The sequence below is a fragment of the Euleptes europaea genome, chromosome 10, assembly GCF_029931775.1.
Source record: "Euleptes europaea isolate rEulEur1 chromosome 10, rEulEur1.hap1, whole genome shotgun sequence".
NCBI classification, from domain to species: Eukaryota; Metazoa; Chordata; class Lepidosauria; order Squamata; family Sphaerodactylidae; genus Euleptes; species Euleptes europaea.
Genome location: NC_079321.1, coordinates 9,404,773 through 9,419,115, shown reverse-complemented (window position 1 = coordinate 9,419,115; position 14,343 = coordinate 9,404,773). Strand labels below are relative to the sequence as shown.

The 14,343-nt window shown below is 49.5% G+C and overlaps 1 protein-coding gene across 1 annotated transcript in view; it reads right to left on the bottom strand.

The window, feature by feature from the left end:
- Positions 1 to 1,671: 1,671 nt before the first annotated feature.
- The window catches only part of LOC130483906 (serotriflin-like), a 36,420-nt gene continuing 23,748 nt past the window's right edge, over positions 1,672 to 14,343 (bottom strand). Inside the window, exon 7 of the mRNA XM_056856814.1 lies at positions 1,672 to 1,682. Within this exon, the coding sequence (XP_056712792.1) occupies positions 1,672 to 1,682 (11 nt within the window). The remainder of the gene's footprint in view (positions 1,683 to 14,343) is intronic.

Genomic DNA, 14,343 nt, shown 5'->3' with positions numbered 1-14,343 from the left:
TGGGGTTTGGGGGGGAGAGGGACTACAATGCCACAGAGTCCAACTGGCAAAGCGGCCATTTTCCCCGGGTGAACTGATCTCTATCGGCTGGAGATCAGTTGTAATAGCAGGAGATCTCCAGTGCCTGGAGATTGGCAACCCTAATCCCCAGGCATGAGTCCAGTTAATCTGTCTTGTGAAACACTCTGCGATTTGGTGGTGGTAGAAATTAAGAAACCCAGGGCACCGATTGGCTCAGCCGCCAACCGGTCACAGAAGGGCTGGCTGCTGGTCATCCTGTTCTGAGCTCTTCTGACTTACGTATTGGTGGTTGCTTTGGCTAAGCAGCTCCCATTCGAGATTATAAAAAAAGGAGGAAACCAGACCCAGGGAAGATAGGGGTTGTCGATGGCGCTAACTAAAGGACCTGTCCACACATTGAGTGAACATTTCCTTTTTTTTTTAATTTTTATTTATTTTTTTGTAATTAAACATAACAAAAAATAAATGATAACAGTATATATAAAAAAACAAAAAAAAAATAAACTAAAACCATAATACAAAAACAACATTAAAGCACACAATCTCAAAAAGAGCACTTCTACATCCCATAACATTACATTTATACGGTAAAATTTATAAAATATATAGTGCCCCGATAACCACCACCCAACTGTGCACCCATCACCCTAGACTTCCGGAGAGGTGTTTTGACAGTGTTTCAAAATCTATTAATATCTTCTACTGTTAGAAAAAAAACAGAATTCTACAATTCATTAACAATACTTGTGAAATTCATTTTCGCCGATTTATCCCAATATGCGGCGGCCTTTAACCATGTTTTTTTTTAATTCATTCATACCTTTACCATGTAAAGAATCTGTAAGTTTGGCCATCTGCATATAAACCCATAGTTTTTCTCTCCATTCTTTGATTGAAGGTTTATTTATTTGCTTCCAGTTTTTAGCAATTATAATTCTCGCTGCCCCAAAGCTATACTGGCATATACTGAGTGAACATTTCCGACAACCACTCAGAGCGCAAGAAAAGCAACAATATCCAGAACGGAATCTGTACGCTGCATTTTACCACTTTCAGCATATTCCTGGCAGTTGGAGCCACCTTTCTCCTCAAGTCATTGAGTTTGTCCACAAACTGCTGCTGAAGCTTTGGGGAGACGCCGCTCCCTGGTAATACAAGCTCCCCTCCTTCCTCTTTCTCCTCTTCCTCCTCCTCCTAAGGATTATAAAAACACACTATTGTTTTCTTTGGTTTACTATGGTTCATGCCGTCAAAAGCTTTGTTTTTTTTTCCCCATTCCTGCACACATTTTCCTCCGTTTGGTTCTCAAATGGTTTCCTTGTCTTTTTTCTTCTCCGTAGTTTTCCCAAGCACTTTTACCACAATGTTTTGTTTTCTCCGTTTCCGAGCCAGCTATTCTCAAGCGCGAGGACTTCTCGAAATAAAAAAAATTTCTAAAAAACCCATAAAAAGTCACCATTACCACTGTGGAAGCGTCCAAGGTCTTCCTGTACTTTATGGCTATTTATGCAGGGCTGTTTCCCTCGCAGTCACACCGCCAATTGCTTGGGGGCTTTCTTTTGATTATGCATGCCTTTCCCGACTGTCAGAGGTCACCTCGCTCTCCCCACACGTTTCCGTGCGTTTTGCCTGTGTTTTCTGGATGCGGTTTTAGCCAGAATCTGGAAAACGAGGGCAAAAGATGCGGAAGGGTGCGGGGAGCGCGAGGTGACCTCTGGCGGTTGGGAAAGGCACGCACTATTACAAGGAAGCCCCGAAACACTTGGTGGGGGTGACTGTGGGAAAACAGCCCTGCATAAATGGCCCATGACGTTTTCCATCCTTCCCCCTGTAAAGTCTTGGCCGTTTGAACCAGAGTTAAGAATGAGGATCAGGAGTACTAGAGGCAAATTATTTTCAGAAATTGTGAGGTTCCAAGTCATCCTACGTTACTGATCAAGACGTCTCTGACACATAGGATTGCCAGCTCCAGATTGGGAAATACTTGGAGGTTTTTGGGGCAGAGCCTGAGGAGGGCGGGGTTTGGGGAGGGGAGGGACTTCAATGCCGTAGAGTCCAATGGTCAAAGCGGCCATTTTCTCCAGGTGACCTGATCTCTATTGGCTGGTAGGGCTGTTGATTCGGTTCGGCCCGAACTGAAAAACAGCCGAATTTCCCCTGATTCGGTGGTTTTTAGTTCGGACGAACCGAACTCAAAAATGGCGGGCAACCGGGGGGGGGCGAATTCAGCGAATTCGGGAGTTCACGAATAAATCCAGCCAATTCGGGGCCGTCAGTAAGCAGCATAACCGTCAGTAAGCAGCATTCTCCTCCCCCGGCCAATCGGTGGCCAAGCTGTGTCTTCTTCTGGCCAATCAGTCAGGATTGAGTACTGGAGGAATCAGCTGATGTGCGGCCGGGCCGGGGAGAGAGAGAGAGAGAGGGAAATCCTCGTGTGTGTGTGTGTGTGGGTGCTTGTGCACATTCACTCCTTTCTGTGGTTGCAGGGGGCGTATTTTTTGGAGTACAGACCCCAAACTTTTAGCAGAGATTCAGACAAGCCTTCTTAAAAGACCACCCAAGTTTTGTAAACATTGGGTCAGGGGATCTCGAGATATGGGATCCACCCCTTTTCCCTCCCCCCCTTTTCCATTTGCGTGGCTGCAGGGGGAGCTTTTTTGGGGATACAGCCCCCAAAATTTCAGCATAGCTTCAGACAATCCTTCTTAAGATACCACCCAAGCTTTGTAAAGATGGGTTCAGTGGGGGCAGAAATATCGGCTCCCCCCCTTTTCTCTTTCCGTGGCTGCAGGGGGCGCATTTTTGGGGGTGCAGATCCCAAACTTTGAGCGGAGCTTCAGACAAGCCTTCTTAAGAGACCACCCAAGTTTTGTAAACATTGGGTCAGGGGGTCCCGAGATATGGGCTTTCCCCTTTCCCCTTTTCCCTATTGGGATGAATGGGATCCTGTATGCATCTCCTCCAGAGCAAAACGTCCCGTGCCTAAATGGAAACGTGTTGGATTACCCAGTCCTCCCCAGCCCCTCCTGATGGAAAAGAAGACAGCCACAGTAAGACCCCTTTGGGGGCTTTAATCTATAATTTTTCTCCTGTGTGTGTGTGTGTGGGGGGGAAGCAGAGTCTGTGTGTGTGGGGGGAGGGAGCAGTTTCTGTGGGTGGGGGGGGAGCCAAAGGGGGCTTTTGCCGGTTCTGCCTGGGGTGTGTGTTCCCCCTCGAGTCTCTCTCTCCCTGGTTTGAGGGGGGGTTTCAGTTGTGTGTCTTCAGGTTTTCCCTCATTCATAAAAAACTTCTCAGCTGTTTGTCAGGGCTGGGAGCTTTGTGCGTGGGCAGCAAGCTCTGCTCAGAGATGCACATTAAGGGTGGGGGGACCCCTTTTGGGGGCCATATCTCAGCCCCCCCTACCCAATCTTTACAAAACTTGGGGGGTCTTTCAAGAAACGTCCTTTGAAGCTCTGCTGAAAGTTTGGGACCTCTACCCCCAAAAATGCCCCCCAGAGCCACGGAAAGGCGCGGTTGTGTTTTTAATGGCTTTATTCAGCCGAATTTTTTTCCCGAACTTTGAATTCCCGCCGAATTGCACGGACCTGAAGTGGGGGAGTTCGGACTTCGGCATATCCTGAATCTAAACGGGCCGAATTCAGCCAAATCCGAACTATACCGAATTTTTTTTAATTCAACAGCCCTATTGGCTGGAGATCAGTTGTAATTGCAGGAGATCGCCAGCTAGTACTTGGAGGTTGGCAGCCCTACTGACATAGTGTGAGAGATCCCCCTCTCTGAGTTTGCTTCTCCAAATCAGTTGCTCAGACGTTGATACAGAAACAATAGATTTATTGAAGCCTTCAGGAGATGAGACAGGCACAGGTAGAAAGTTGCAAGTGAGGGGCTATACGGGTTTACAGAATATATTGACTCCAGGGCACTGGGGCACTGGGGTTCACACTTATTGTTATGGGAAGTTACAAGCTTGGCATAATACAAAACATCAGACGGATCCCAGGAAGTCTGGTGCGGCTATCACACTTCCAAGGCCGCACCGGCCTGAGGGAGTACTGGCAGGAAGAACAGCGGGGGGGAAGATACATGGGCCATCAGGCCTGGCGCCTGAGACCAGAAGGTGTGAACTGCTTTTACGAGTTCACTGATAACACCGCAGGTGATGGAAAGCAGAGACACAAAGACAGAGACCCTCACATTCTGCCCCCCTTAAGGCCCCCCTCCGAGAGGACGAGGCTTATCGGGATAAGCGAGGTGGAATTCTCGGACCAAGCGAGGAGCTGCCATGTGGGGTGCGGCCACCCATTCGTCATGAGCGGAGCCAAGGTTTTTCCAGCGAACAAAGTAAAACAGTTTCCCTTTCTTCCATTTGGAATCTAAAACCTTGGATATTTCCAAATGGGTATCCCCTCCTACTACGGTAGGAATCTCATGAGCGGGAGGGGGGTGGAACTGGGGAGCCGCTACATAAGGTTTGAGGAGGCTTATATGGAAGACTGGATGAACTCCCTTGAGAGTCTTAGGGAGACTCAGTTCCACGGTAACCTCGTTGATTACTCTGGTAATGGGGAAAGGTCCTACATAACGGTCGCTCAGTTTTTTGCAGGGGCGAAGAGAGCGGAGGTTTTTGGTGGACAGATAGACTTGCTCCCCCACCTTGAGTTCCCATCCCGGAGACCGGTGTTTGTCTGCTTGTTCCTTGTACTTGCTTTTTGCCCTTTCCAGATTTTTGAGCAACCATGGCCAGGTGGATTTAACCACCTGAATCCACTCCTGAAGATCAGGGGTAGACTGGAGCTCTGGCGAGACGGGGGCAGAACCGAAAGGGCCAAAATCCGTCCCGTATATAACTTGGAAGGGACTAAAGCCGGTAGAGGAATGAGGCGCATTGTTGTACGCATATTCGGCAAATGGCAGCAGGTCGACCCAGTCGTCCTGGTGGAAATTTACATAGCAACGCAAATAACATTCTACTACCGCATTTACTCGTTCCGTTTGACCATCCGTTTGGGGGTGATAGGCGGAAGAAAGGCCCTGTTCCTCCACTCCCATTAACTTTAGGAAAGCCCGCCAGAATTTGGCAACAAACTGGACCCCCCGGTCGGAGAGGACCTTCCTCGGGATCGAGTGTAGCCTGAGGACGTGCGTGATGAACAGTTTAGCTAAGCCCTGGGCTGAAGGAAGACCTGCACATGGAACGAAATGAACCTGTTTGGAAAAGAGGTCTGTGATAACCCAGAGAACCGTTTTCCCCCGACTTGGAGGTAGGTCGGTGATAAAATCCATGGCGATGACTTCCCAGGGACGGGAGGGGTTCTCAAGCGGTTTGAGAAGCCCCGGGGGTTTTCCCATCCGTTTCTTGGCTGTGGCGCAGGTGGGGCAGCTGCGCACATACAACTCTACATCAGATCTCATACCGGGCCACCAGAATTGCCTTCGAACCAGGTGAAGCGTTTTTATGAAACCAAAATGACCCGCTAGCCTGGCCCCATGTACAAGTCCCAATACTTCTTTGCGAAGGGAAGATGGGACATATAGTTTCCCCCCTTGCACCCACCAAGTGTTGGTTCGTTCCAGGCCAGTGGGGAGGAGATGGTGCTCCTCCTCCTGTAAGGAGGCGTCCCGGAGTCGCTGTTGGAATGCTTCCGGGATACCTTTGAGCGTAGGGGGGGTCTCCGGTTGGCGGGCTTGGGATCGGGTGGTGACGGCCAAGCCAGGGACTTCCCCTCGCTGTTCGGGAGTGAACAGGGAGTCGACGGGGCGATCGAAATCGTTGCGATACTGGGGAAGTCGTGACAAAGCATCAGCTAGGGCATTTTCTTTGCCAGGGACATGTTTGAGGGTGAACCGGAATTTTGCAAAAAATTGGGCCCACCGAATTTGTTTGGCATTGAGTTTTCTAGCTCCCTTGAGAGCCTCAAGATTCTTGTGATCTGTGCACACTTCGAACGGCAGCTCGGCCCCCTCCAAGAAGTGTCTCCATATGGTAAGGGCATGTTTGACCGCTGCTGCCTCCTTCTCCCAAATGGCCCAGTTGATTTCGGACTGGGAAAACTTCTTGGAGAAGTAGGCGCATGGCCTCAACCGTCCCCCCTCATCCCTCTGCAATAGGGCCCCGCCCATGGCTACATCCGAGGCATCCACCTGCACCACGAAGGGCTTGGTGCAATCCGGGTGAGCCAAAACGGGTTCGGATGAAAAAAGTAGCTTTAAACGTTCAAAAGCTTGCTGGCACTGGGGAGACCATTGCAGACGGGCTGAGGGGAGTGCGGCGCTAGCCCCCCTGTCCTTGGTACGCAACAGGGCAGTGAGGGGAAGCGCAACTTGGGCAAAGTTGGGAATGAAATTCCGGTAAAAGTTGGCAAACCCCAAAAACTGTTGAAGTTGGCGGCGGGTAGTGGGGGTTTCCCAGTCCCGCACCGCCTGGACCTTGGCGGGGTCCATTTCCAACCCTTGGTGGGAAATCACATACCCCAGAAATGTAATAGAAGGTTGGTGGAATTCACACTTGGACACCTTAGCATACAGTTTGTGCTCCCGCAGCCGCTGGAGCACTTCTCGCACTAGGCGCACATGTTCTTCCATGGTCTCAGAGTAAATAAGAATGTCATCGAGAAATACCACCACCCCCCGAAACAGTAAATCATGCAAAACTTCATTAATTAATTGCATAAAGACACTCGGAGCCCCCGAAAGTCCGAACGGCATGACCAGGTACTCAAACATCCCAAAACAACTGGAAAAGGCCGTTTTGGGTTTGTCTCCTTCTTTGATGCGAATGCGGTGGTAGGCTTCTACCAAGTCCAGTTTGGTGAAGATTCGGCCCTCCTTTAATTGTGCTAGAAGGTCAGGAATAAGAGGGAGGGGGTAAGCATTAGACTGGGTGACTGCGTTCAGTCTGCGAAAGTCAATACACAGTCTTAAATCTCCCGTCTTTTTCTTTACAAAGAAAGCTGGGGCTGAGTAAGGAGCCTTGGAGGGGCGTATGAAACCCCTCGCCAGATTGACATCCAGATAGTCTCGCAATACAGTCTTTTCACTAGGGCTCATGGGGTAAACCTTTCCCTTAGACAGTTTGCCTTCCCCTACAATCTCGATGGTACAGTCCGTTTCTCTGTGGGGAGGCAGTTCGTCGCACTCTCTAACATCGAAAACATCAGTAAACTGCGAGTACTCAGAGGGTAATTGAGGAGAGACTGGGGCGGGGGACCCTACCAGTGCGGCGGCTGGAGTTCTGAGTACCCGTTCCTTGTCATGCAACCCACAGGGGTTTTCGGGGAAGGAAAGCACCCGTTTAACCCAATCAATGGAGGGATTGTGTCCCCTTAACCAGTTCATCCCTAACACCACAGGGGTTACAATAGGGGCGATGGTGAAATACAACCGTTCCCAATGTTCCCCCACGGACATAATCACGGCTGCAGTTCTGTGGGTCACAGGGCCCCGTTTAAAGTCACTCCCGTCCATTTGGGAAAAACGGAGGGGTCCCGGAAGCCGCTTGCGCCGGACACCCAACTTCTTGGCAGTTTCCACATTTATCATGGTGCGGGCACACCCCGAGTCGACCAACGCGGGGACCTCTAACGGGGGACCCCCTTTGGGTAGGGACAGATGAACACGCACAAATACATTGTCCTCTTGGGCGCTTACCATCGGTGGAGCTCCTTGCACAACGATAGGGACGGTCTGCTGCGGAGCCCCCTCTACAGCAGACCGACGGCGTTTTTTGCCGGCTGTTCCCACTCTTCCTCCTCGCTGGAAGAGGGGGACGGGGTGGTGGTTTCCGGGGAGCCGTCCGAATCAAAGACGGTATTTGTAATCCGGGACCCCGATGGGACCGTAGAGTCGGATGCCCCATCCTGGGGGCGCGCGTGGAGAGCGGAGGGTGCGCCGGAGCGCCGGCTCAGTGGTCCACTTCTGCGGCGAGGCTGGCTGTCGGCGGCCGGTTTCGTCGGCTCGGCCTGGGTTTGGCGGGGGGGGGTCGGACGGCCTGAGCGAGAGGGGCATTGCGATGCAAAGTGACCCTTTCCCCCGCAGATCAGGCAGACGCCGGCCTCGAACCGCTTGCGGCGTTCCGCGGCCGAGAGACCCCCGCCACCCCCTTGCCGGAGTTCCCGGCCACGGTCACCTCGGGGCCTGGGGTCTCGCCCAAGCCGTTGCTTGGACAAGTTCAGGAGTTGTTTGCGATTCTCGATGTCAGCAGCATGGCGAACCCAACCTTCCACATCCGGGGGGTTCCCTTGCATGAAAGCCCAATGTTGGAGGTCTGGGTTGAGACCCTCCCTGAAACATTGTACCAAGGTAGCTTCACTCCAGTCCAGAATTCGGCTAGCCAGTGACTGGAACTCACTTGCATACTGCGCCACCGACTTAGTCCCTTGGCGCAGTTGCATCAGGGAGGCTTTAGCCCGCTCACCCAGAGTCGGGTCCTCAAAACGGTTTCGGAGTGCTACCATGAACTCGTCCAGGGTTCGCAGCACCGGCGAGCGGAGTTCATACTGCAACACCATCCAGGCAGCCGCCTCCCCTTGCAGTAAGGAAGCCACGTACTGCACCCGGGACTCCTCAGAAACGAAGGTTCGGCCTTGTTCCCGCATAAAAATGTCCACTTGGACCATAAAAAAGGTCAACTGGTCTCCCGACCCGTCATACGTGACTTTCAGGTCCCGACGGGCCGGGGGGGCAGGGGTTGCGGGCGGAACTACCGGCGCCCCGTCTGGGGGAGCACCGGCTGGAGGTTGCAACTTCAGCGCATCTAGGGTCGTGGCCATCTCACCCATTACGCGTTGCATGATCTCCATCTGCTCCTGCATAGCCCGGCGGTCTTCCTGCCACTGCTTTCGTTCTTCCTCCATGAGGGCCTCTTTGCGGGCCGGGTCCCCTTCGAGTCCCGTGCTGGGGAAGGCCAACCGGCGATCCTTCGCCGCAGTCCGCGAGAGCGACCAGCCCTTGGGAGAGTCCAGCCAATAAGTAAGCCCCCGGGGACGTTCGTCCCGATCTTGGTCGGGGGCGCGACCCTTCGGTTTCTTTGGCTTGGCTCCCTCCTCCTTCGGGTCCGGCTTCTCCGGCTCGTCCGGTTCCTTGGGGGCATCGGGGTTAGGGGTGGTGTCCTCGTCGGCTGACATTCTGTCCAAAGCGGTACAGCTGCAGTCCGAGAGGCAAAGACTTGCAACTTAATGTGAGAGATCCCCCTCTCTGAGTTTGCTTCTCCAAATCAGTTGCTCAGACGTTGATACAGAAACAATAGATTTATTGAAGCCTTCAGGAGATGAGACAGGCACAGGTAGAAAGTTGCAAGTGAGGGGCTATACGGGTTTACAGAATATATTGACTCCAGGGCACTGGGGCACTGGGGTTCACACTTATTGTTATGGGAAGTTACAAGCTTGGCATAATACAAAACATCAGACGGATCCCAGGAAGTCTGGTGCGGCTATCACACTTCCAAGGCCGCACCGGCCTGAGGGAGTACTGGCAGGAAGAACAGCGGGGGGGAAGATACATGGGCCATCAGGCCTGGCGCCTGAGACCAGAAGGTGTGAACTGCTTTTACGAGTTCACTGATAACACCGCAGGTGATGGAAAGCAGAGACACAAAGACAGAGACCCTCACACATAGATTGCAAGAATAGGTCTGACATGTACAGACTTTGACACATACCTCTCCCAGAGACTGGTTCAGAATAGCAGCTGAGAGCAGGACTACAGTCAAAAGAAGCATTTCTAGGGAGAAAAACAACCAGCAAACAGGCTTAGGATCTTCAGTTCCTTCGGGCATTTGAGTACTAAGGTTCACGTCACATTCCCCGGCTTCTCCCAATGCCGTTTTTTACATTAGCTTTGTGGTGGAGATCAGGCTCTCAGAGAAGGAGGAGTTAGAAAGATGCTCCCCAGCTGGCAACCCATGCAACACAACACAAGCCTTTATCGGCAACCTATTCATTATGAGAGGCAACCCATTCTATTATATATATATATTCCTCTCAAAGCATGGGCTGAGGTGGAAGATGCAACCTGAGAGATAAGATTTTAGATGAAGTAAAATAATCTGTTTTGTATTATGGTCAGATATTACAAATAAGATAATTCAAGTAAGAGACAGTTCAGGATTATATAATAGATATAAATTAATAACACACTATGGTTATAGTATATTAAGAAACTAAGGGTTTATTTGGGTTTATTAATGACGCTAAAGATGGTAGTTGCCTAATATCTTGGTTAAAGCATGTGAGATCAACTTTATGGGTAGCAGTAATCTCAGTGTTATTTATCTTATCTGGCTGTTTTTCTGTTTTTTCGATTTTATATCCTTTTTGCAGCTATGTTTTTTTTTGCTTTTTCTGTATTTTTGTGTCAATTATTATTATATTATTCAAAAAAATAAAACAGAAGGTAATGCACACATTCTGTCTAGAGCAAAATAGCGACCCCCCATCCCCAAGGTTCAATCATAGAATCATAGAGTTGGAAGGGACCACGAGGGTCATCTAGTCCAACCACCTGCACAATGCAGGAAATTTACAACTGCCCTCCCCCCACACCCCCAGTGACCCCCACAACATGCCCAGAAGATGGCCAAGATGCCCTCCCTCTCATCATCTGCCTAAGGTCACAGAACCAGCATTGCTGACAGATGGCCATCCAGCCTCTGCTTAAAAATCTCTAGGGAAGGAGAGCTTACCACCTCCCGAGGAAGCCTGTTCCACTGAGGGACCGCTCTAACTGTTAGAATATTCTTCCTAATGTCTACACGGAAACTCTTCTGATTGAATTTCAACCCGTTGGTTCTGGTCCGACCTTCTGGGGCAACAGAAAACAACTGGGCACCCTCCTCTATGTGACAGCCTGTCAAGTACTTGAAGATGGTTATCATATCACCTCTCAGTCTTCTCTTCAGGCTAAACATACCCAGCTCCTTCAACCTTTCCTCATAGGACTTGGTCTCCAGACCCCTCACCATCTTTGCGGCATGCTGAGTTGCCTTTACTCCAACACACCTATGAAAGTGTGTACAGATGGTCCGAATAATCAAACCACTGATTTAGTCAAGAAGTTCATACCCATGTTGGTTTGGAAACCACCGGTAGGCATCTGTTTGGGAAGTGAACAACCGATTCATTCAAGAGGATTCCTGTCGCTTAAAATGAAGGTTTTTCTATATTACCTTTTCAAGAGTGGTTCTTTTGTGTCTTCAGAGGAGCTGCAGCTGGAATTGAAGCTAATCTGCACTGGAAGCAGAGTATATATAGCAGGAACATTTCTTGCTTTGGAAAGAACTTCCCCGGCCTTCACACAATTCTGCGTCATCACAAGCTAGCACTTGAAAAAAAAAATTCTGAATTTTGCCTGCAAATACATTTTGTTTTCCAATTCACAGCCAGCTCAAGTTCCCAGTACAAATGTGGTGGTTTACAGATTTTAAAATAAACATTAAGTATTTTTTAAACTGTGTTATTTATCTCCCACAACCAGTGTTTTCTACAGGTAATAAAAGTATGGGTCATCATGATAGCAACATCATGAGCTGGGAGGAGACAGCCGGAGACAGGGTTGCCAGACCCCGCTGGTAATGGGGGATTTCCAGTGTTGGCACCCTGCCTCGGGTACTGTTCAGCCAGCCAACGGGGGAACCTATGGGCAGTAAACCTACTCTGAGGTCTCTGGTGTCTGCAACACAGTGACATTTCCGGCATGCCCCAAAAGTGACATCATTGCATCATCAATGACCACAGGGATGCTCTGGTGTTTGGGAAAACTCTTCTAAAAACGGCTCCTACCATAGAGTTTTGCCCAAATACCACAGTGTCCCATCCGGAAATGACATCAGTGGGTTGTGGACACAAGAGGCCTTGGACTATGCTTACTGCCTGTAGGTTCCCCCCCCCCCCCACTCCATGCCGGTTGCCAGGGGGTATTTGACAACCATAGCCAGGACAGTTTTGGGAGCTCAGGCATTTCATACAGGGCCGAATCTTGGGGGACATCAACTCCCATAACAGGGAATGAATAGGGTTGCCAACCTCCAGGTAGTAGCTGGATATCTCCAGTTATTACAGCTGATCTCCAGCCGATAGAGATCAGTTCACCTGGAGAAAAAGGCCACTTTGGCAATTGGACTCTATGGCATTGAAGTCCCTCCCCTCCCCAAACCCCACCCTCCTCAGGCTCCACCTAGGATTGCCAGGTCCCTCTTCACCACCGGTGGGAGGTTTTTGGGGCAGAGCCTGAGGAGGGCAGGGTTTGGGGAGGGGAGGGACTTCAATGCCATAGAGTTCAGTGGCCAAAGCGGCCACTTTCTCCAGGGGAACTGATCTCTATCGGCTGGAGATCAGTTGTAATAGCAGGAGATTTCCAGCTAGTACCTGGAGGTTGAGAATCCTAGCTCCGCCCCAAAAACCTCCCACCGGTTGCAACGAGGGACCTGGCAACCCTAGGAATGAAACAGAAAATATTTCCAATGATGACTCACAGGTTTTTGACTGGGTTCAGCAGGATTACTAATGCCTCATTGCAGTATCTAGAAATTCTTAGCTTTGCTTCGCTGGACTTGCTGAATGATTTAGATCCTTGTAGTGTTTGCCATGGAAGATTGGATGATATTAACTTTTAGCAGAACGTAAGAAGCACTGTTCTGAATCAGAACAATGGTCTATTTACTTTAGTTAGATGTTTCACACAGTGGCCAACCTCTTGCCCTGGAGAGCCAATCAAACAGGGTATAGTTGCCAAGGGCTTCCCTTGATGCTGCCTTTTAGCCCTGGTATTTGGAGGTTTGCTGCCTCCGAGTATAGAGGATCCCTTTACTCATCACAGCTATTAGCCATTGATGGACGGATTAATCCTCCATAAATCTGTCTAACCCCTGTTTAAAGCTGTCTATGATCATGGCCATCACTATGTCCACTGGCAGTGAATTCCACAATTTAATTACTTGTTGAGTAAAGAATTATTCATTTTTGTTTGTCCTGAACCTACTGCTCATCAAGAGCCAGCGTGGTGTTGTGGTTAAGAGCAGTGGTTTGGAGCAGTGGACTCTAATCGGGAGAACCGAGTTTGATTCTCCACTCTTCCACATGAGTGGCGGAGGCTAATCTGGTGAACCGGGTTTATCTGGTGAACCAGCTAATCTGGTGAACCATTGGTTTCCCCACTCCTCCACATGAAGCCAGCTGGGTGACCTTGGGCTAGGTAAGCTCTTAGAGCTCTCTCAGCCCCACCTACCTCACAGGGTGTGTCTGTTGTGGGGAGGGGAAGGGAAGGTGATTGTAAGCCGGTTTGATTCTTCCTTAAGTAGTAGAGAAAATCAGCATATAAAAAACAAGGCCATTTATGCTTGGTAATTAGCAGTGCATTCCGGGCTGAAGTGCCCCGCATATTTTTTTTATTTCTTCATGCTGAACCGTCATTCCAGCCGTCACGGCGAAGCCGGAGCATACCTACTTCGCACTTCTTAAGAGCCCCTTTAACGCGACCTTTTGTATTTGCATCGAAGCATTTACTGAAGGAACCATGAAAAATCACAGCCGCGACTTAGCTATGCAAACAACCATTGCTAATGGCTATGCAAACAAAGGAACGAAGGAGCAGGCGAGTGGGAGGGTGGAATTTGTTTTAATTTCTCCTCTTGCATCGGGACCATGAATAGTAATTTTAAAGGGCGGATTTTAAAAAGCAGTTTTGAGCGAGCATCAAAATCGACCCTGCATAAATGGCCCAACTCTTCTTCTTCATTTGGCACCCCAGAATTCTAATATTCTGGGACAGTACTAGCAAATGTATGATGTCAGGTTGGACATGTAGTTCCCATTGCTGGAGAACTATCGAATATACCATGCACAATGGATTATGTGATAAGCCATATAATGCTCACTCGCACATCCTGACATCGTTGCTTTCTCTTTAATTATGCTGAGGCTTTATGCAGGGCATGACAGAAGATCATAATCCTGGAAAATGGTAGTAAGGTACAATGAACCGTGTCAGTAAATGCATAATGTCAAGAGCCAAACAATAACCATGCTCCATCACTTGTTCCAGCTGAATTTTATGGCAATACGGTCCTGAACATTACTAATGACCAGAACGAAGTCTAGACTTTCCTTCTTTGTTTAGACATTTGCACTGTACACTTTGTTTTAGATCTCTACCTTTATATACTAAGCAGGTGGTAATATTACTGTCTCTCAGAATAACTGTCATCCATGCAGGCCTGACTGGCAGTTGATTATCATGGTGATAGAAGTAAGATACATGTCTACTGTGTGCTAAAAAAAATTCATAACTGGGATTCCTCAGCGGATTTTCCTCTCTTTTTAGAAACTG